The sequence below is a fragment of the Phalangium opilio genome, unplaced genomic scaffold (assembly GCF_054372755.1).
Source record: "Phalangium opilio isolate 3A_F unplaced genomic scaffold, DU_Popi_V2 ptg000105l_1, whole genome shotgun sequence".
NCBI lineage: Eukaryota > Metazoa > Arthropoda > Arachnida > Opiliones > Phalangiidae > Phalangium > Phalangium opilio.
In genome coordinates, this window is record NW_028324207.1 from 8,273,357 (window position 1) to 8,295,084 (window position 21,728).

General features: G+C 36.2%; 2 protein-coding genes across 3 annotated transcripts in view; both read right to left on the bottom strand.

Annotated features, from left to right (window-relative positions):
- Nucleotides 1-442: 442 nt before the first annotated feature.
- LOC149629131 (multidrug resistance-associated protein 1-like) lies at nucleotides 443-7,419 on the bottom strand. Of its 2 annotated transcripts, XM_089851511.1 has the most exons (6): nucleotides 7,003-7,419; nucleotides 6,030-6,933; nucleotides 2,257-2,322; nucleotides 1,979-2,155; nucleotides 758-943; nucleotides 443-684 (listed from the first exon to the last, which is right to left on the bottom strand). In XM_089851511.1, exons 3-5 carry the CDS (start codon nucleotides 2,299-2,301, stop codon nucleotides 860-862), a joined length of 306 nt encoding a protein of 101 aa, XP_089707637.1. In that variant the 5' UTR covers nucleotides 2,302-2,322; nucleotides 6,030-6,933; nucleotides 7,003-7,419; the 3' UTR covers nucleotides 443-684; nucleotides 758-859. The 2 variants fall into 2 exon arrangements, with proteins under 2 accessions (XP_089707637.1, XP_089707638.1); XM_089851512.1 differs by lacking the exons at nucleotides 443-684; nucleotides 758-943 and adding an exon at nucleotides 950-1,812 and having other exon boundaries at nucleotides 7,003-7,418.
- A 5,039-nt stretch (nucleotides 7,420-12,458) lies between these two features.
- Nucleotides 12,459-21,728, bottom strand: part of LOC149629132 (uncharacterized) — a 92,992-nt gene continuing 83,722 nt past the window's right edge. The window contains exons 2-4 of the mRNA XM_089851514.1: nucleotides 18,509-18,872; nucleotides 17,244-17,375; nucleotides 12,459-16,220 (exon numbers count right to left, since the gene is read on the bottom strand). Of these exons, the coding sequence (XP_089707640.1) occupies nucleotides 15,144-16,220; nucleotides 17,244-17,375; nucleotides 18,509-18,872 (1,573 nt within the window). The 3' untranslated portion in view covers nucleotides 12,459-15,143. The remainder of the gene's footprint in view (nucleotides 16,221-17,243; nucleotides 17,376-18,508; nucleotides 18,873-21,728) is intronic.

A 21,728-nucleotide genomic window follows, 5' to 3' on the forward strand; every position in this document is an offset into this window, starting at 1 on the left:
TCGTTCTGAAATATATACCGTTTTTTTGCATCGCCATAATATTTTTATATTTATAATGCGAATTAAAACCTTCACTAACTTGAAAATAGTATTTCGAGATTCTTGATCTTAATGTTATCGTTTTCGATAGTGTTAAAAGAAACCAAAACAATGTCAAAATTCCCGACAACACTACGCCACCCCCTCTGCCGAAAATAATGAGAAATAATGCCAGGATCTGAAACAAGCACGATTAATTTACTAAATCAAATGGAGCTCGAAATAAAGCAAATTCATTTACGTAGGTCCCGAATTGAAGGACAACCGCCAAATTGTCAACAACTTGAAAATTCCCTTGGTGAATTTCTTTTCCGAATTCTAACACGCTTATTGCGGTTAGTAGCAAAACCATAAGCTGAAAATACAGAGCAGATAAGTTATAATTATTTTTTGATAGCGAAGAATGATTATTCTATTAACAACGGGCTTTTCTGGTTCACTCTTTCTCTCTCTCTCATGAAACACTTCCTGGGAAATCGTTGTAAAAATAATAAAATTATCTTAAAGAAATTAGCCTAGTTGGTTCCTATTTTTTAAAGCCCATATAAACTCCTTTTTTAGCGTGGAACGCTTAAGAACAGTAATTTGTAGTGATTTCTGACTGAAGGAAGAGATGTATTTAAATATTGTTTTAGTGGAGAAACACTAGTGAATCAAAATGGAATGGCTTAAGTCCCAGATATTGAAATTTTTCAGTTAAAATAAATACTTATCTTACTTTTCTCACCAAAATTGCAGTTTCTCAAAATATTTTGCAATATTTTCGAAAGGGTTCGTGTCAAAGCATTAATATCACAAACACATGCGACATCGTTTACATTTAGAGCTGAACAGTGGAAATGAAAATACACAGCCCGTTGTGTTTCGTGGTTGAAGTTTTCTCTACACTTTTTTCAGTGTGTCCCTAATGCCAATGCCATACCAAAAAATAGTATAACCACAAATTAACCTTGTAAATAGATAGTTCTGAAAACACACGATAGTATTCAAAGGTTTTTTAAATAATCTCTTTTATCGAAATATGAATGATTCATTTATAAATAATTTTGAATCCCCGAGACAAAAAGATGGAAACAGGTTCGTTTACGTTCAGGCGTAGAACGAAAGCACCGTAGTACATCAGCGTTTAAGAAGAAAATCATGATGTTAGATGAAGTTTCATCCTTTTGTTTAAATTAGTTCCTTTGAAACTACGTTTCCTTTTATTTTTTAAAATAACCTCTAGGCTCTATCCTCCTTAAAAATTGCGGATATTTATTCTAACATTTTTCATGGTAACACTGATAATATCAAAATGAAATATGACTCTGTCCTTACACGTAAATAACTAAAATATTAATGATAAAATGTTTTGGCTATAAGGAATATCAATTAAAAAATAAGATTTGCATTTTTTCAAATAATTGATTCTTTAAACCGAAACATTTCATTATCTGCAACTTCAGTCATTCCAATTTGTTACTTTATCTTTAATTTTGCTTGTTTTTGTTCACAGTAATCCTTTTAATTAATATTCAAAGGGTTTATATTCGATGAAAAGATCCACATACTGAAAAAATTGTGTATTGGGCCTGGAATCAACCCAAACAACTATATAATCAACGATGGTTTAACTATTATTATCTCTTTTGCTAAAGAAAACCGTGGTATAACCTATAACAGTATACTAAGTAATGTAAAACTTCGACCACGAAAACTTAAGAAACTATGACAGTTAGGAAAAGACGGCCATGGATACTTTTGATCAGTTACCAAGTGTGATGTCCTCTATCACTAAAATACCGAAAAACCACTGTTTAGAAGAGTTTGTGAGCTTACGATCTTTCATTATAAAAGCAAATTCCGACGGGACACATAAACAGTGCCAAGAATGAAAACAGCATACACCGCATGTATTTGGTGTCGTACCAAGTTGCTAATAAATTATCAAAGTACTTACACTTTTCGTAATTCCTAAATAAGAACAAGGTACGCTTTTCCATTCCGACTTGGCAATTAGCGCCACTTCTAGTGGAATAAACAGCCACAATATTGCGCAAGGAACCCAAACTAAGACAGTCTTTTGGAAACAAGGAGTGAAATCAGGATCTTCTGTATACCAAGTTAAATTGGCGTCCTTTTGAAAACAAAAGCATATTCCATAATTCAGAAAAAACTCTTAAACATAAATAAAATGTGACTGTCACAGAGCTGATAAAGTATAAACGAGTAACATACCCAAAATTGAGATTTGCAAAATTTATCCAATATAAATGCATCCATTTAAAAGTATCGTAGAAATCTCTGCTAAAATAAATTTATTTTAAACAGCTGGTTGGGTTAACAGGCCGTAGTCACGGTGTGAGATCTTCTGAAGCCTAACTAATCCTCTACATGTTTTCCGTTGCAAAGTTATGAATATTATGATGAAAAAATGTAAAAAACTAGTCTCTACAGTTAGACCTTGTATAACACATGTGTTTACACTACGAATCTCCTATGCTGAATAACAGAATATCAAACGTTCGCTGATAAAATCTCTTTCGTACTTTTATGAACTATACATTTTCCCCTGTGTATTCGTAGAACAGATTAAACCATTTTTTTCGTTGAAATCATTGGGTTATATAAATATATATAAAACCTCCGTCTGATAAAACGCAATCGCCGATTGATTGAAATAAAGTAAAATAAAACCTTTTGATAAATTTCATCGCAGATCGGTGGTAAAATAAAACCTTTTGATAAATTTCATCGCAGATCGGTGGTTGAGCTCAGTCTAAACTGATCGATACTTTGAAGTACTAGTTATTTAAATTTTTCAGTGTAAAGACGTGATTATAAAACATAAATTATTTGAAAAAGTACCAAAATTTCATTTGTCCAAAATAATTTATAATGAAAATTCCATTTTTGTCGAAAGATCACGTGTGAGGACAGAGCATTAATTTTATGTTACATTCTCAGATTGAATCTGAAGGATATTAATCAAAAATGTCTTGATTAGAATCAAGACCTAAAAAGTATTGATAAGACTGAGGTTTTCACGTGACTGAAGGATCAGATATTAATTTTTCTTTTTAATTGAAACTTAAAGGCATGCTTAAGAAAAAACAACGTCCGTTAAATTACCGTTTTCCATTGAAATAACTTATTTTACTGGTAATTAACTTCAAAAATTTATTTATCTCGGCTTTTCGACCACAATTCCATTCCAAAAATTTTATAATTACGTTAATTACTTTTGAGAGAGTACGTGTTTGGCATTGCGGTTTTATCGACGACTTAAAATTATTTATAAATTGATTATTAAAATTAGAGTAATAACCCTTTAATATAATAGAAAAATTCGGAAGTTAAAAAAGAGAAACAAGCACACAGGGGCGAGCCCACCATTGGGGTATTCTTCCTCTCGCCAAGAAGCTCGGCCAGGGGCAGTGCGAGTTGGTTAGCCCCCACGTATATTGGACTCAGGCTTTGTCTGGAGTTGCTTCTTTGGCGTGAGGGAGATTACCCAATGGCGGTCTCGCCCCTTTGTGTTGGATTATCTATTTATAATTTCTGAATTCGTCTATATCGTACGTTTTGAGAACTATCAATTTTAAAAGTTGCGGCTAAAGTAATTTTGGTATGACGTCCACTTGCTGTTTTATAATGACCACACTGTAGACAGTGTATGACTAACGTCGATCCTGAATAACGTAAGTGGACAGAGACAAAAGGCAGACGGTGGACCTATTTCATTATTGGGATTACTTTCCATTACCTCGAGTCGTATTTAAAACGTGAAGTATTTGAAATGAAACCTTTGCATTGTCTGGTTAATATGCCATATGGGTCAGTCTGTTGTAGAGATAGATATCACCATGAGTTAATAATATGTTAGCTCCCTATAAGTTACTCAGGCAATTCATTTTTATACTCCAGCGTTTTCTCCCGCGCCGCCGGCTTCCCAATTATATGCGACGCTCTGCGGCCGCCACGTGAACGAAAATCTTATTTACTATTCTTTCCGGTTTTTCCCCGGAAGCGCGTGTAGTGGAAGCTAGCCAATGATATCGGAGCTATTTAAGCAGCCGAATATTTCGCTCAGTAGCCTCGGTTAAGAAAACAGTGAAGAGATCAGTGAATTGGATTTAGCTCAGTTGTATAATTTTCTGGTTTCCAGTCACAATAACAACTCTTATCTTTAGCATTCTTGATCAATATCGGTAAATTGCATTGAGTTCCTGCATTTTTTTGTCTCAGTACTGACACAAACGCCATGATTTAATGTTAAATTGTTAAAACATAAACATTCACGACTAAAACAACACTCCCTTGGTGAAAAAGCAGCCGGCGACTCGAGGTTGAGAAGCCGTACGAGCGGGATTTTTTTGTCGACAAGAGAGAGCGCAACATTCGGATTTTTTCCCGCGCGGGCGAAATTAGAAGAAATAGCTGGATACATTACGCCTATGGAGCCTGAGTAACTTATAGGGAGCTAACATATTATTCACTCATGATATCACTAAGACGCCCGGTTGATTCTTGGTACCATCTTGGTCCTTCCTGATGTTTCTTGCTCAGACCACGTTATCCTTAATTAATATGTTCTAGCCAGTTTGAGTATTGTTGGGCGTCGTCGTGCTCTCTTGACTTTAGAAGTTTGGGTTCGAATAGCTAACGTAGTGAAATATTTTTTTTTTGAAGTTCTGTGAACTGTGAATACGGTGCTGAAATTAGGAACACTTTTGCTCCAATGTACAAACTGCGGACACGTTCTCCTGGACAGGGTCCCGAGTCGAATCTCGAAAATATTTATAGGAATTATCGATATTTTTTCATGAAAATATAGGATTTTATAGGACGTTTTTCCAAAATTATTGTATTATATAGGACACTAAAATATTATTTTTTTTAAAGAACTAGTACTGCGAAAAAAACTCTTTCTCGTCTTTTATGATCTAGCAAAAGCTGCCCACACGCAAAGCTAACAATGGTAATAAGCATAGAATATTCGGTTCTCAGAAACATAATATACCAGGCATTTTTAACTCTTTAGGCAACGATATTAAGGATACCATCCCCATTTAATAATATTTTTGGGACTTGAGTAGTGGTCTAACCCATGCGTCGCTTAAAATTCAAGAATATTTCAAATTTATAGGATTTTTGACGAGTTTTGCCAAATATATAGGATTTTATAGGACAGGCTTAAAAATATAGGATTTTATAGGACAGTTTTAAAAATATAGGATTTTATAGGACAGTTTTAAAAATATAGGATTTTATAGGACAGTTTTAAAAATATAGGATTTTGTAGGATAGTTTTAAAAATATAGGATTTTATAGGACAGTTTTAAAAATATAGGATTTTATAGGGCAGTTTTAAAAATATAGGATTTTATAGGGCAGTTTTAAAAATATAGGATTTTATAGGAATTATAGAACACCTGGGAGGTCCCGTCTGTGGTATAACAACATACAGACAGACAGACACGTCGGGAAGAGAAGCTCTCCCTGACATAAGTCACTCTGAGAGGTAAAAACAACCTGGTATTTTAGATGGGGCTCCGATTTTTTACACGCCATTACAAAAGACCATTTTTTAAAATTACCCCAAAAGCTACCTTATATCGAGTAAATGAAGCGATATATCAGATATGAAAGAATTTGGTGCACTGAATCACTTCATTGCCTTCTACCCCTAGGCAAAGGTCTTCAAGAAAAAAAGACCTACAGAACAAAATCGACCGAGGCCTAGATGACAGAACGAAATGGGGCAAGAAAAAAAGTAAGAGCGAACTTCAGCGAAGTAAGATCCCTTAAATCCTCTACGAATGGTTCTCGGCAACCCGAGGAAAAAAAAACTAAGGGATAAGTCACCCGTAATGCTTTATGTTCCTTACATCTAGGAGGATCAAGCCACGTGCGTTTTTCAGATGGAGGTTATTTTCCAGGGCCCAAGTGATCATGGGTTTACCAATGTTTTCAAGCAAAAATATGATATAAAATTAAACTATTCTCACCGGACGAATGTTTACTTCCAATTATCGGGGCTTCTGTTTCCAATTTTGTCAGTCAACCTTAACCATGGACATGGTGAAGATATAATAATAATAATAATTTAAACTTTGTCTAAGAAGGGATTTCCACACTAAGCCATAGGCTTGTTTACAGGTGGGTCCCTTTACTATGGATAGAGGGGTGCATGGCTAGCCCCTATGCCACAACTAACCTACAGCGACCTATACTAACTATTACCGTTAACCTCTGCAAGTTTTGATGGAATGGAGAAACCGGGCTAGACCGCGGAGGAAATCTCCTTTTAACAACCCAATATCATAATCTTTTCAAGTCTTAACGTTTTTTCTAGAATATAAAACTGTTTTGTTACTGCCAAATTGAATACTCTGTGCACTAGGCAAAAACATTCCGAACACTCTTTTCTCGAAGCTTCTTAGCACTTATATTCCCCTGGTATCTTCGTTTTGAGTAGAGATAGATGTCTGAAATTTAACTTACCTAGAATACTTACTATACCCATCTCTTCCGCTAAATTCCAATTTTGGACCTAATATAGCTTACAAATTATCTCAAGTCAAAATTGTACAGTTTTTCCTAACTCACTGACAGACCATCAAAATTCCATGGTAATTCTAGCGGATATAGAATAGGTTAAGCTTGGTTGGATAGGTTGGACTAGGTTAAATTGAAATCCCATCGTCAATGGATTTACGTATCATTGGCGAAATAGGGGAGGATTTTGTATTCGTGAAATTTTAGTTCATGTATTTTGTTTTTGAGATCGTATTGGAGCTGCTACACTCAAAAGTTTTGAGATCGGCCAAGTTTTATACCGTTTATATTATTAAGCATATTGTTTCAACAAATCAACTCTTCTGCTTATGTTTTAAAACAGTTAATACAACACTGCAACAATCAATCTTGAAAATTTTGTAAGCTCAAGACATTTTTCTTACTTAAATGAAATTCTCTTACCGTTGGGTCTATTGTCTGACCTTTTGAACTTTTTTAGGTTCATTAGATTTTTGTCTGAACTTGTAGGGGCCTATATTGAAGTTATCGTAGTTTGTATCTGACCATTCTGGCCTATATTTACGTTCACTTGACCTTTGTCCGCCCTTTTTCGTTTTGGTCTTTTTTAAAATTCAATTATATTTCCAGGTTATTCTGATCAATGGCAATCAGTGCACATGTATGAGACTACCACACTTGATTCTTCCTGGAGCCTTTGATATTATTTATTCAATAAAAATCCATTGCAGTTTTCAAAGAAAAACTTTATTTTTTCTTGTTATTAGTTTTGTAACCTTCCTGTCTTCAAAACACAAAACCATAAGGGCTTTTAGGATGTTTTATCTTTAAAAGCTGCCAGTTCACCCAGCCATTTAAAAAATTGATAGCGCTCAGAGCATCTCCTCCACTCATACAATCTATCTTTGGTCAGCGTCGACCTTAAGCCTTTGCAAAATGGAGGGGGCAAGATAATTTAGTACTTTATCGAAGCCATTGTTTAAATGAAGAGCTTGAGGATGCTGAGTAGATAAAGGGATAAAGGGCAAGGCCGAGGGGATATCTACTCATTTTCAAATGTCATTAAACTGTGAGCTAGTTCAAGAAGGACGAGAGAATTGACTACATGCGACTTTTCAGTCCATCTTCCTAATTAGTCTATATGAAGCCTTTGACAGCGCCTCACCACGACAATCTATGACGTTTCACCTACGTCACATCGTGACAAGCTATCAGTAACCAGTGACAAACTTATAGAACATACTTTATGAAGATATGCTAACACCAGAAGTGAGATGAGACTAGAAGTACTAAGCTAACTAAATTCTTCACTTGGCGAAAGTGAATATTCTTGATAAGACACCAACGGTTGGCCCCCTGGTAGCGGTTTCTAAATTTTCCCTCCAAAACGGGAGACGCTCGCGGCGGTAGACGGGTGAACTAGATTCAAGCATCGGCGTCCGTGTTCCGCGGCTTTTGGTTGAGGGGAAGGGGATAGGAAATGTTTTTGGAACTCGACCAATTTTTCTCTAGTGTAGGCGCAGGGATGGAAGCGGCATAAAATCCTCAAATTTGTTCACTAGTGCCAGGATCTACTACCAATGCTAGAGCCCTTCACTTCTAGTCTCATTTTACTTCTGCTTACACTAATACTCCCTAAAATAAGCCTATATTTCTCAGCGTTGATGCACTTAATCAAGGCAACAAAAGCCAGTTGCACAACACTGACCAATCGTATTCTCTGATCACGTGACATCACGTCCTCTAAACATAATTAAAAAAGCAAAGGCTTGACGTTTCGTACGGTCCCTCTAAACAAAACGCATAATTTCAAAACTGTAAAGAAGGCTTAGCGTATTATTTTTGCTAGTTTCAGTTGACTCAAGGAGTTTGAAGTGAAGAGCCTCTTTTCAAAGCTTGGCTTTTAAAGTGTGCGATTAACTTTGAGTTTTTTGAACGAACAAAAAATTTTAGCTCTATGATACTTACTATCTCAATTTTAATCAAAGGGTGGTGGCGGGAGTGGGAACGGAGCTGATTCTACCGTTATTTATAGCTTCTAATTAAGAAAGGCAAAGAAGGAGTGAACGGTCATTAAGTCACCTTTCAAGGTTAAAGGGAGAGAGAAATGTCCACACGACCAACTTCTTACTCTATTTCAATTAATAATATAACATTAAAATCTTTCGATATATTTTTTTTCATTTATTCAAAAGTTCATTTGCAAAGCCTAACATTACATTTTACGATTACTAAATCAATCAAAAACATTAAGAAAATGAAAGATAATATTTTATAAGTTTCACTGATTATTTTCATAATTGTTTTGTGTTATATGTCTAAATTGATTAAAAATTTGTAGAATTAGGCCTTTTAATTGTCTAAAGAACGGCTAAGCTTCCTATTGAACCTAACGTTAAAAAACTATTTTAAATCTTAACCAAACCTAACCGTGATTCAAACAAAACATAATCGTAACTCTAACGAAACATAACCGTAACTCTGACAAACATAACTGTAACTCTGACAAAACATAACCGTAACTATAACAAATCATAACCGTAACTCTGACAAAACATAACTGTAGCTCTAACAAAACATAACCGTAACTCTAACGAAACGTAACCGTGACTCTAACGAAACGTAACCGTAACTCTAACCAAACGTAACCCTAACTCTAACCAAACGTAACCGTAACTCTAACGAAACGTAACCGTAACTCTAACCAAACGTGACCGTAACTCTAACCAAACGGAACCGTAACTCTAACCGAACATAACTGTAACTCTAACCAAACATAACCGTGACTCTAACAAAACATAGCCGTAACCATAGTAAAACATAACCGGAGCTCTAACGAAACATAACCGAAACTTTAACCAAACATAACCGTAACTCTAACAAAACATAACCGTAACTTTATCCAAATAAAACGAGAAACAACCGAACTCTAAGCAAAGAAAACAATGAAACCTAACCTAACTCAAACCACATAAAACCAAAGGATATTTTGAACATTACCACGCCTAACGAAAACCTAAGCCTAATTTTAATCAAACCAAACGAGTTTCGAAGCGGAACCTAATCTTCCACCATTGACTCTTACCAAGCAAAGCCTGTTTTCAAACTTACCAAGCCCAACCTAAATCTAAACTTACCTTTCTCCAAATAAATCCGTAATAAAAAAATCATAAATTTAACCCGTATCAAATGTAACCTTACCTTACCTAATGTATTATTAATTAAGTCAACAACTAGCGATCCTTTTTCCGTCTTATCTTCATTCCAATATCCCTTTAAGTGACAAGTGCAAGGAACCCCTTTCTCATCTTAATTAATTTTAAATGTAACGTGGATATCGAGGAAGGTTTAATCGGCTAGGCTAGGATGGGGAAGGTGACCGTCCCTGCACTGCGGTAACCTGGGATTTCTAGATCGTCACTAAACCACTTATGCCTCCCTAATCGAAGGACGTTTTTACCTTGACAGATTAAGAGTAACGCACGGAAGCGAAAGTAATTAATAATTATTTTGCTCAAGTATTCAAAGGAATTTCAGAGTAAGAGTTCTTTCGTAATCAACAGACAATTCAGCTAGTTACACCAAAGAGAATTTTGTAAGAAGAGTTGAAAATTAAGTATTATTTATTTACCATGAGATTTAGGGTTCTAGTTCCGAAGTCAAACGAGCGCGTGAATTATATCGTGTTTAAGATAGCTTATGGCTAATTTACCATTATAATTAAATATTCAGCCATAACTTCGCAGTTATCTTGTTATTTTTATTATTATAATTTTTTTCTGAATTTTCTCAAATTCATATTCGTTTTGGTAACTCTAAAATGATTCCAGTCTATAGGCAGACTACACACTCCGACCAATAAGAGGTGTTTGTACTAAGTCAATCACCAAGTCGCAAGATGACTTGGTCCAATTAGCTAGCTGAACTTATTATTATTATTAAACTAGATAATGTGCCTTAAAACATGAAGGCATATTTTTACAATTCTTAATATTCTGCTCCTCTTCATTTATTCTCTTTGGTCATTTATATTCTGGAATCGCAATTTAAAATCGAATATTTCCTCTAACTAGAGTCACTTTTGTGAGAACAAGTCACGTAAATCAAGATATGCGTAGTAACTAGGCGTGGTTGATGGTGAGCACATTAGTTTCGTATGTGATAGCAAAGAACAATACCATAATTTTCAGCTCGCTAAGATAACGTACGCATTTACTCAAAGAATTATATTTAAAACTCATTATAGTCAATTATTAATTAAATAAACCACAAAACAAACTCAAAGATCATAATCCTAAAGGGTCAAAAATATCAAGAGCTGGAAGCGGATCATTTCATAACCAGGGACTTGATAACCTTGTTTTAAATCTATCCGAAGTCAAGAAAGTCGCTGTAAACTCATATGATAGAACCAGTGTAATTTCTATCACAATACGAGCTCGAAGATGGTAGCGGATCTGGCCATAATTAGTTTCTAGCCAGACTTGTTTTAAATGTACCCTCCACAGACGACTGACTACACACCATGATCACATAAGCTAGTTTGTTTAATACATAACCACACCTAGCTAAAAATTCTAAAAAGATATGTTTTTTAATCTAAAGGCAACTCACCAAATTACTACCTCAATTTAAAAGAGTATTTTTCAGTAACTAAAGTAAATTTTGATAAGTAGTTTACGCTTTACAAATTTGAAAGGTGAATTAAATCGGAGATGTTGACAAGAAAACGTTTTAGCTAATTAAGTTCAGTCAAGGCTGGACTCTATAGCGCTTTAGATATAAGATCTTTCTATTTTAGCGCGAGAAAACACACAGGGATTTTTAAATTTTGATTTTAAAACCAGGTTAAACTTGCACAAGTGCTTGTGAAAATTCGACTCATAGAAATTGAAGTTTTCCAGGGTTTCCTCAATGTTTTTGTCTAATTTCTCAAAGAAGAGATGAAGATTTTTGTTCGGCTTAAATCATTCGTTACCGATAAATGCTAGAATAGGTAAAAAAGTTCTCTAAATTATTTGCTTGGGAAAGCAGCTTTTAATTAACAAATCTTTGGCGCAAACAGTCTTGCTTGTCTAATGGGGATGGAGTCTTCCCGAGGTGTCCGACATTCCCAAAAAAAGCGTACGGGATTTCGTGATTTCGCGATTTCGCCAAATATTTCGAGATTTCAAGAAAGATTTCGCGATTTCGCCAAAACTTTCGGGATTCCTTTGATTTGGCGATTTTGCCAAAATATTTTCTTCTTTGTTTTCACGATTTTGCCAAAGATTTCGAAATTTCTTCGTTGATTTCGTGATTTCTTCGTTGATTTCGCCAATGATTTCGTGATTTCTTCGTTGATTTCGCCAATGATTTCGTGATTTCTTCGTTGATTTCGCCAATGATTTCGTGATTTCTTCGTTGATTTCGCCAATGATTTCGTGATTACTTCGTTGATTTCCCGATTTCTCCAAAAATTTCGTGATTTCTTCTTGATTTCAAGATTTCGCCAAACATTTCGGAATTTCATCTTTAATTTCGTGATTTCTTCAAAGATTTTGTGTAAATGTCGGACCCCTTCGAGTCTTCCTGGGGTAATGTTTGGCCCAGGGTTTTTAATGGAAATCTAATAGCATACAAATTTGAGAAATATTATTTATCGATTCTAGCATTTTAGGGGTAATGAATGATTTGATCCCAAAAAAAATTGCAACTTAAATCTTTCTTTGTTTTGTCATTATGTAAGAAGTGAGGAAATGTGTCGAGTTTTTCCGCAACTATTTGGACGACATTCTTTTATCTTTTGGACGTTGCCAATTATATTACATTTCGTGGTAAGTTGACAAGATATAAAAATCCCTTTTCATTTTGAGGCAAAAAAGAAGTTGTCATATTTCTATGCTGGAAAATCTTTTTCGACGTATTTAATCGTTTTCAATCAAAATGTTTTTTAATACAAACATTGCTTACCAATTTAAAATAAATACCTTTTTCAGACAATGAAAAATACAAATATTTCCTATTGAATTGTAATACATCGTTACTTTTTAATCATCTAGTATAATATGCGTAAAAATTTCAATTTTAATATTAAATCATACAATAAACTTTTTTGAACTTTAATCAGAGAATTTTAACAATTTTTTTGGACTGTGATTTCAAGCTGTTTTGAATCATTAAGAACAATTCTGCTTTGGATAAGAGGTATTTAATTGGAGGTTTTAAGAAAAAATACCATTTAAAATATTTCTTTTAAAAAATCACCGGATCAAATTAAACTTAAATTGTTTCAACTAGCACTCATTTAAAATGCTCAAGGGAGAATTTAATTGCCAGAAAACCGATTTTCAATTGATAAAATATCATCAAAATCATTAAGAAAACTTACAAAAAATGCTTCGTATATTTATATAAATTTTGAAAGTTTCAAAAGTTCATTGCTAAGCTTAATCATTGGATATTGTTAAAAATAATATTAGGCACATCTATCCAATTACAGCACGCGGCTCTTTGAGAAATAAAAGGCGCGCACTGTCTGCTGATATTTATCTCACGTATCGTGGTCGCTGATTGGCTAAAGGTGCCTATAGCAATATTTTACCAAAAGTTTACTCTAGGCTTAGCATATTAACTTTGTTATATATAAAATGAACACATAATTTTTAATAAGTTTTCTGAATGAATATGGTTTTATTTAAGAATTAAAAAATCGTTGCCCGGTTTCTCAAACTCCGTTTAATGCCGTTAAAAGAACTTGAGACGTTTGTATACAATCTTTAGAAAATAACCATTTGTTAGAAAAATAACGTGCGTTTCACTTTTCTCAAATTTCTTAGAAACATTGTTGTAATTTAATACTTGACGCATGCATTTAATTTAAACATTTGTACGTATTTAACATTCATATACGGTAGGTTTCAAATAGCCAACTATTATACACTTTTAACGTTCATTTTATCGAATTGTAATTACGTTGACTATTTATGGAACACAAATGCAATACATTAGTTAGAACTTTTGATAAGATGCGTGCGTTCGCGATAAAATTTCCAGCAAAAAGGGTTCTAGCGAACTGAAAACCGAGCATCGAGACTAACAATGAAGCAACCGTGCCGATTTTCGAATCCCCGCTGGGTCAGAAGTTGGAAGGGTTCTAGCTAACTGAAAGCCGTGCAATGTGGTTCTAGCGAACTGAAGATGAACAATAGAAATCCTTTTAAATTTATTTCATCTCGAATTTTTGCTTTCCCCTGAAGGAAATTCTCTATTGTGTATCTTCAGTTCGCTAGAACCACATTGCACGGCTTTCAGCTAGCTCCATCTTTTACCCCAGCGGGGATTCGAAAATCGGCACGGTCGCTCCATTGTTAGACTCGATGCTCGGGTTTCAGTTCGCTAGAACTCGTTTCGATGGAAGTCGGCCTTTAACGTACTGCCGAATTGCCTGCTGAAACAAAATTTATAAAACGAGTCAGTGTTTCCCAAACGTTGTCACGTGAGTAGAGCTCGGCATTTTCTATTCATTATCCACGAACTAATTATTTATAACCAAAGTTGTGCATATAATACGATTTAACATGCAAGTTCTGTGGATAATCTTAGAGTATGAATTAAGATAAAATGATGTGGATAATGGATAGAAAATGCCGAGCTCCACACGATAGATTTGGAAATTCTTTCATTAGATTTTCAGACGAAATTATAAATTTCGAATCAAAAGTATAAGTAGGATTCATAGGCAAAAGTGACATAATATTTTACTGACTCTTCTAGACCAACAAATAATTATTCTCACTGTCTCTAGGATTCTACTCTAGTGACCTTGTGAACAAAATTTGGTCCAAGTATACAGTAGCAACTGTTCAAAAAATAAAATAAATATTTTGAAATAAAAAAAATTAACATGGAAATGAAGATATGATATATATTTATTATCGAGCAAAAGATGTGTCGCAACTTTTAAAACTTTGGGAAACCATGTACCTAATAGGTAATTCCAAATTAAACGGTTTGCTATTCATCACGAAACTTTCTAATTCTAGAGGTAGAGAGTATTGTAAGGTTGTGGATTTATTTCACAGCTGTATGAGATCAAGAGATTTACACTACGAACATTGAATTTTCGTAATATCAACAGTTAATATTTTTTGGACTATAAATTTGGACACGAAAAAAAAAATAAATCATTTTCGGTGGTATATTTTTCGCAACAAACGAAGAAGATTTAAGATTTGTTTATTAGTCTTTGATTCTGAGTATATACCATCATAAGCGAATAATTATCTTAATAAGTTAAACAGTTTCTTTAAATAATGTAATCAACGACTAGTTTCTTCAAATGAAAAAAGGTGGCGCCTCGCGAGATTGACTTATAATACAAATAGTACAAAAATTTAACTTCAAAGTGAAAAACGTTTCATATGCCTCAAGGAAATCACTTTCGTTTCATATGCCACAAGGAAATCACTTTCGTTTCAATACCAAACAGCCGTATTACTACTTTAAAATAAAATTGAAGAAATTTAAAGTGGTTACATTACTCCAATATTATGGTTTAACTTATTAGAAATTATTATTTTTTTAATGAAGCCGATTGTCCCTTCTCATAGATTATCAATGCGAACTTCGCTGGATGGTAGAATGGCTTTAAGGGCGCTTTGAAGAAGCGAGGAGGGAGCGGAGGCCGAACGATGGACCCTCTTGTCAGAAGAGCGACGGAACTCGAGGAGGTGAATCGTCCTCTCAATGGAATGTCTTCGGACGCGATGCTTATCAAAATTGTGCTCTCCCATCAAGGCCACCGATTCCGGAGGAACCAATATCACAGAGTCCTTATCGTCTGCGTCGAAGTAGGCCTTTCCCTCGAAAATGTCCACTTTACAGTCGCTACCGTGAGAGGTATCTCCAAGCGTTAAAGAGTCACGGCGAACAGTTAAGGTTGAGAGCGAGCATTGAGAAGAGGTACTTCTGGGCTTAGCGTCTCTCGTAATTCGCCCTTCGTCGTTAGGGTATAGTGATAATGAGTCTCGGTCTTGGCTTCGAACCTCTTCATTTACACCCTGAGGAATATGATTTACAGTGGACGTGGTGAAGGATTCTTCAGCAATCGTGGTAGTATTGGTGGTGGTCGCGGTACCACTATCTTTGCTTGAAAGTAGTTCTTGGTCAAGAAGCCCGGACTCTTTCAGTTTTTTCTCAACTAGACCAATTCCACCCACGGGACTTCCGGGGATCGTGGCCAGCTCTGAGAAGACGTACTTGCCATTACCTACTAAGCAAACGCCATTGGGTTTGCCACTAGAATCAGTGTTCGAAGAGGAAGACATCATTTTCTTCTTCAAGGACAAACAACTGACCAAACTACGCAGGCTCCGTACACTTTCGACGCGAACGGCAGCCGTGCTTTGTTGTAGGCTACCGGAATCGCTTTGGGAGGCGCTACCTTCCGAGTTGTTTTGACTGTAATCGTTGGCGTACAAAAGCATTTGACGGTTGTAACTGCACGAGAAACGTCCGACAACACGGGGTTTCTTGATCTTAGAGATGGGGTGTTTTTGGGGGTCGAGCGTGCACGTGACAATCCTCAGGAATCGCTTGAAGCCGTTCCGGAAACGGGAACTCATGGCGGCGTAAATGAAGGGGTTGACGCAAGAGTTGATGAAACCGAAGAGATTTATCACCTGTCACCGAGAAAAAAAACCCTTAATGCTTGTTGACGGAAGAAGTTATTAAACTTCTATCCTGGGAAGTATGAGACTCAGAGCATATTAAAAAGTGATGCTGTTTGCCACATTGAAAATGAAATCATATAACCCTGCCCCTACAGCACGTTTTGGGGTTTGAGTTGTAGTACTGATTAGTGCAGCATGACTCGGAAACTACCTGAACCATAAGTTTATAATGCCTCTTAGTACACAAATATGGGCTGCAACTGGGCATCTTCCGCAGGCTACTGTGACGTCAGAACTCGTATAGCGCTATGATCTGAAGAGAGAAAATTTTGAAATTTCTGTCGCGGTGCAGCCACCAAACGGTCGAGACGAATACTAAATGAGTCACATGAGTAAAAAAATCATCCAATGGAATAAAGGAGATTTTTACGTTTCGTATAGGCAGGCATGGAGGGGGGAAAATTTTACTTAAGCAACCCCAAAATCCCTCTCTCTCTCTCTCTGGTGAGATAGAGGCGGTCAGTCCTGAAACATTCTAAAAGGGATAGAAGAAACGCTAGGCTAGGCAGTACAATTTTGTATTGAAGTTGAGGTGATAAATGATACGGAGATAGTATAGGGTTTCATTGAAGGCCAGACAAACACTATTGCCATAGGAGTAGCAGCCATTTCTCTACTTAGAGTCATGATAAACTTATGCCTGAACTTATAGGCATGATCTGCGAGCTGTTTTAATAGATCATGGTCAAATGTACCCCTCTCACAAAGTTGTTGGGTAATGGGAGCCAAATACCGTTTTCTTAATCTAAAAACATTCCCTCTAGCAAGTACGGATCCGCGAGATTTTATAGAAAGACGCCCATTGTGAGGTTCTTTCCTTAGCTTAGGGACATTTCGATGGTGTGGAAGAGAATCAGATACCCAATTGTAACTCACATGGATGTGTATTATAGAAAGCATTGACTTTGAGTCTCATACGTCCCAGGATATGAGTACATTTATCTGTTGGGTATAGGTATTTTTTTGATTTACCATCATAGTAAAGAAAAAATTATGTCTTTCAAAGTAATTGTTGGAATGGTATTGAGTAATCATCGTGACCAGGAAGTAAGGCGTCCAAGAGACGGCGAAAGCCACCACCACGACCATTATCATCTTAGCCACCTGTATTTTATGTAAAGGCAAACCGGATGTATTGAAACGATCGAAACACACCAATGCACAAAGCACAAATCATGCAGTGAAAGTTAAAATACAAATGACGGAATTAGAGGAGACAAACAAAGGCTAGGGCCAATGCGTAAGCCTGTGAATATTTTTCAAGAGTTTTTCATAAAATGTATAGCAGCAGGGTTCATAATAACCCGAAGTACGAAACTGGTTAAAAAGCCCGTAACAACAAAGTTTCGCCGTAAAGCTCAGCGGATTCATACACCGCTTAGCTCCCAAAGAAATAGTTACCCCATTTTTTAGCACCCACGCGCATTAACTTACACACTTCCGGTTTAGCACTATTTTTATCTTGTGATTTTGGGAGCGAAAATGGCTCACGTCTGCTTCTGTCGGAACGGTGTAAATTAGGCCTTGGCTAAGAAGTTGGCTTCTAGTCGGGGTTTCTAATTTTCTACAAAACATTTAAACGATCGTCAATGATGTTTTGTTTTGATATGTGTGAGTGAGAATTCCGTGGTTAAATTAAAACGGTTTGGACAAATTTATTCGCAGTATCTTTAATATAAGAATTGCAACGTGTTTCTACGTCCACCTTATCGCCATTTTTCTTTTCGACGGAGATCCCAGCCAACGGAAGTTTTGGAACGAAAACCAAGGAGCATAGATACCACTACCTTACGATATACTGTAAGTTTGTATGTCCATAAACAGGCTAATCCTTTCTATGCGCAACGACAGAATCTTGTTGTTCGCGATTTTTACCATAAACTCTATGGTCAGTTTCATACTTCCCCCGAAGGGGGGTTATTATGAACTCCTGATAGCAGTTAGAGACATGACCGAAAGTTCTTCTTCGAGTCGAGTCGGGTTATGAATAGAGATAATGACAATAGGCAATGGTTTGCGTTTACTGCACATGCACTAACTTCTGACGCTATAAGAAATCTGTTATCAGATAGGCTTACACTACAACTCATTGGCTTTTTCTTCGGTTTTATCTCGCAAATTGTTTTTAGCTAAACCCAGATTTCCTTGCATGCACTTTCACCTTTCGAAACAACAATTGTCATGCAATGCCACACGAGCAAAATCAAGACATAAACCAAAGGCAATTTATGTTATACCTTCCTCCGATTGGCTTCTTGCCTGCGAACGCTACCCTGTCGTTGAAAAGAGATGCCTCGCACGAGACACCGGGCGATCCGGAAACACGTGCCTCCGATAAATGTCAAGGGAATCAGGTAAAAGAAGATGAAAAGGAAGGTGTAGTAACCGACGCGAAACTTGTCGGAGAAATTTGGGTAGCAACTGATACGATGGATCGTCCCGTAGTCACTTGACAGATTGTCTTCGGCCGCGACGCTCTTGAAAATGACAAAGGGGAGAGCGGCCAGGCAAGGAATTAACCAAATGACCAGGAGGATTCGTTTGGCACGCTTCTTGCTTTGGTACATTCGTGATTCCAGAGGGTGCAGAATTGCCACGTACCTAAATGAAAATATTCAAAATTACATTGTTGTACTTAGCCTAAACACTCTTGCAGCCCCGGGCATATGCAATTCGTTTCATTTGGTAAAATACCCGCTAGGGACGCGTCAATAACGTTAGCTTGAACGCGCGCGAGTTGGGTAAATTTCTTCCCGTCAAGCTATTTGTGAATAGAACTGTTCACGAGTCGGTTCGGGTTGAAAAAGCTGGGTCTTAGCTCGAGCTCGAAAATAATCGAGCCGAGCCGAGCTGGCTTGGTTAACATATTACTACTACCCTACTAACATAAGATCACTCGAACTCGTGAACAGTCCTACTTGTGAATCAATTTAAAACAGAATCGATTTTCATTTCAGCGACTTTTTCCTTGAAAAATCTATTTCATTTAGTGTATATATTTCTAAGGAACTGGGATAGGTCATTCAAAAATGTTTCTCTCCATGGCTTGCCCCCCCCCCGGAACATGAGAGAAGAGAGAAGACTTGATATAAATATTTCTGGTCGATCCGTTGCTCCAAGCAAGAGATCCATAGCCAAACTCTCAGTTTGGGGAATAGCATGCACACTTCCTCTGGTCATAAACCAGTCAAATAATTGCTTGGGCTAGTTTTTAAATTCATGAAATGGGTGTTACTAGTCCTTGGGACCACTTTATTAATTGCAAAACTAAAGTAGAATTAAGGGAGGACCAGTCCGGAGACCAGTTAATTATTTCGGACACAATGGTAAATGGTCTAATTATAAAAATCATTATTTCCCAGACTGCGACGCATGCGCTGACGAATCATACGACGCAGCAGGCAACGCTTTCTTCAAAAGGTTAAGTTGTCTATTCTACTGTGACGCTACATCTATTGTCCACGCGTAGGATTCTAACCTCTAATTGAAACCCCGAACGAAAATTTATGAAGCATGCATTAGATACGGTTTGAAGTTTCGAAGTAGTGTCCTGGCTCTGATTCGAACAGCCTGAATGAAGAGTGCTCAGTTAATTTTGGAGTTGGCTTCAGTTGAGTTGTTTTACATTTCTCTGATAATGTACGGAGTAATGGTAAAATCATGTCCTCACAGCCTTTTAAACTTTAGTACATTGTTCTAAACTGAAGCCCACGGTCATATCGGCAATCAATATATTTCGAATTAACTGCATTTACAATATAACATCGGGAAAATCTATATAATGGCTTTCGGGTTTTTTTTTGCGTTAAAATACAAAATCAAAAAAATAAAACTAAAAAACAATTGGAACAGTTTTTTGTTTATATTTAAAACAGTTACACTTTTTAATTTTAATCTAATTTTCGATTAGAACAAGAAGTTACATCTAGTTTATTAGGGAGAAGGTATATGATGCCTAAGTATTCGTGCGCCATAGTCCCAGTCCCCCTTTCAAAATACAAGGGGGGCGTAAAAGGAGGCCGGCCTATTTCGCCACACTCTCCTCAGTCGGAAAATACGTAATTTTCTTCATTCGCGTCGCCGCGCTGACGTGAGTTTTCAAGAACCAATGAGATGTTGGTTGTAATTTAGAGGCGACGGGGATTAACTCCGGAACTACTATACGTTTGGAATGGAGATAAAGAGCTGTAAATTTGGAGGCGAATTTATACCTTCTCCCTAATAAACTAGATATCACTTCTTGATAGACATTGTATGGGGTGACCTTTTAAATTTAGCTTCAAATATCTCGGATCACAAATTTAATATTTGAAACTGGACTCGGACTCTGAAATGTCTTTAATTAAAAAAAATGATTTGAGAAACAGCGTGATACGAAAATCGTTTCTTTCAACAAATCCTGTTATTAAATTTTGAAAAGGCTAAAATAAGAACAAAGGAATTTAAGGAATTAAAACCGTTTTCTTATCATTTTACAGAATAAAAATCTCTTAAGAATACTTCAATGAAAAGGTGACGGTAAATGTTTTTTTTGTGTATACAAGATTTTACTCAAATAAAATCATATTATAATACTTAAATGAAGACTCGAATTCTTAAATCTTCAAATTATGTGACATATCAGCTTTTTAAAAAATTAATTGATCAGTTTAGTCTAAAAGGATGCCAATAAAAAAACCAAAACGGTAACCTAATTGGGGTCTTCCAATATCTTTCACCTGAGAACGTACGTGAAGTTACGTTTGCTTTCTAAATTTATCACGTGACTACATTAGTGACATCAGGAATAGATGTAATTTTAGAAGCAGGAATGGAGAACGGGTTAGTATTTACTTCAGTCCGAGTCATAGCCCAATACAGCGCCGCTCCCTCCAACACACAACGAAAAATTTAAACTATCTTATTGGCTCACTTAAACTACGTTTTGATGACGTTGCTGACGGTGACGGCGAAAAATACGTAATTCCTTTTCACTTCCGTCGCTATGACCCGCCTCTTCTTTCATACTCCTCCGTCCCGTGGAAGGGGGGTCCAGGACTTTGACGCGCGCCCAGATTACTCTGTTCTCCATTCCTACTTCTAAAATTACATCTGTCCCTGGTGACATACATATCGAACTTTCAGGGTTTCAAAAACAACAGCCATATTTGAATTTTATGGAAGGCATTGTCACTATCACTTTAATATCCTATTTTAAATTAAGCGAATTTTCTGCGCAAACATTGGTCGCTTTAAAACAAAACTCAAAAATCTTTTAGGAAGAAATTTAATTCTAGATACTTTGGCGGCAAAAAGGGTTCAAAGCGACGAAATTTAATTTGTAAAAGATCCTCTTTTGGAAATGAAGAGTCGCACGCTAACCGCTGGTCAAGAGGTAATGGAATGGAAGCTGATGGAAGTAAAAGCGTATGTAAACTTAACTGAGCGTCAGCATTTTATTTCATTGGTTATTTGCGA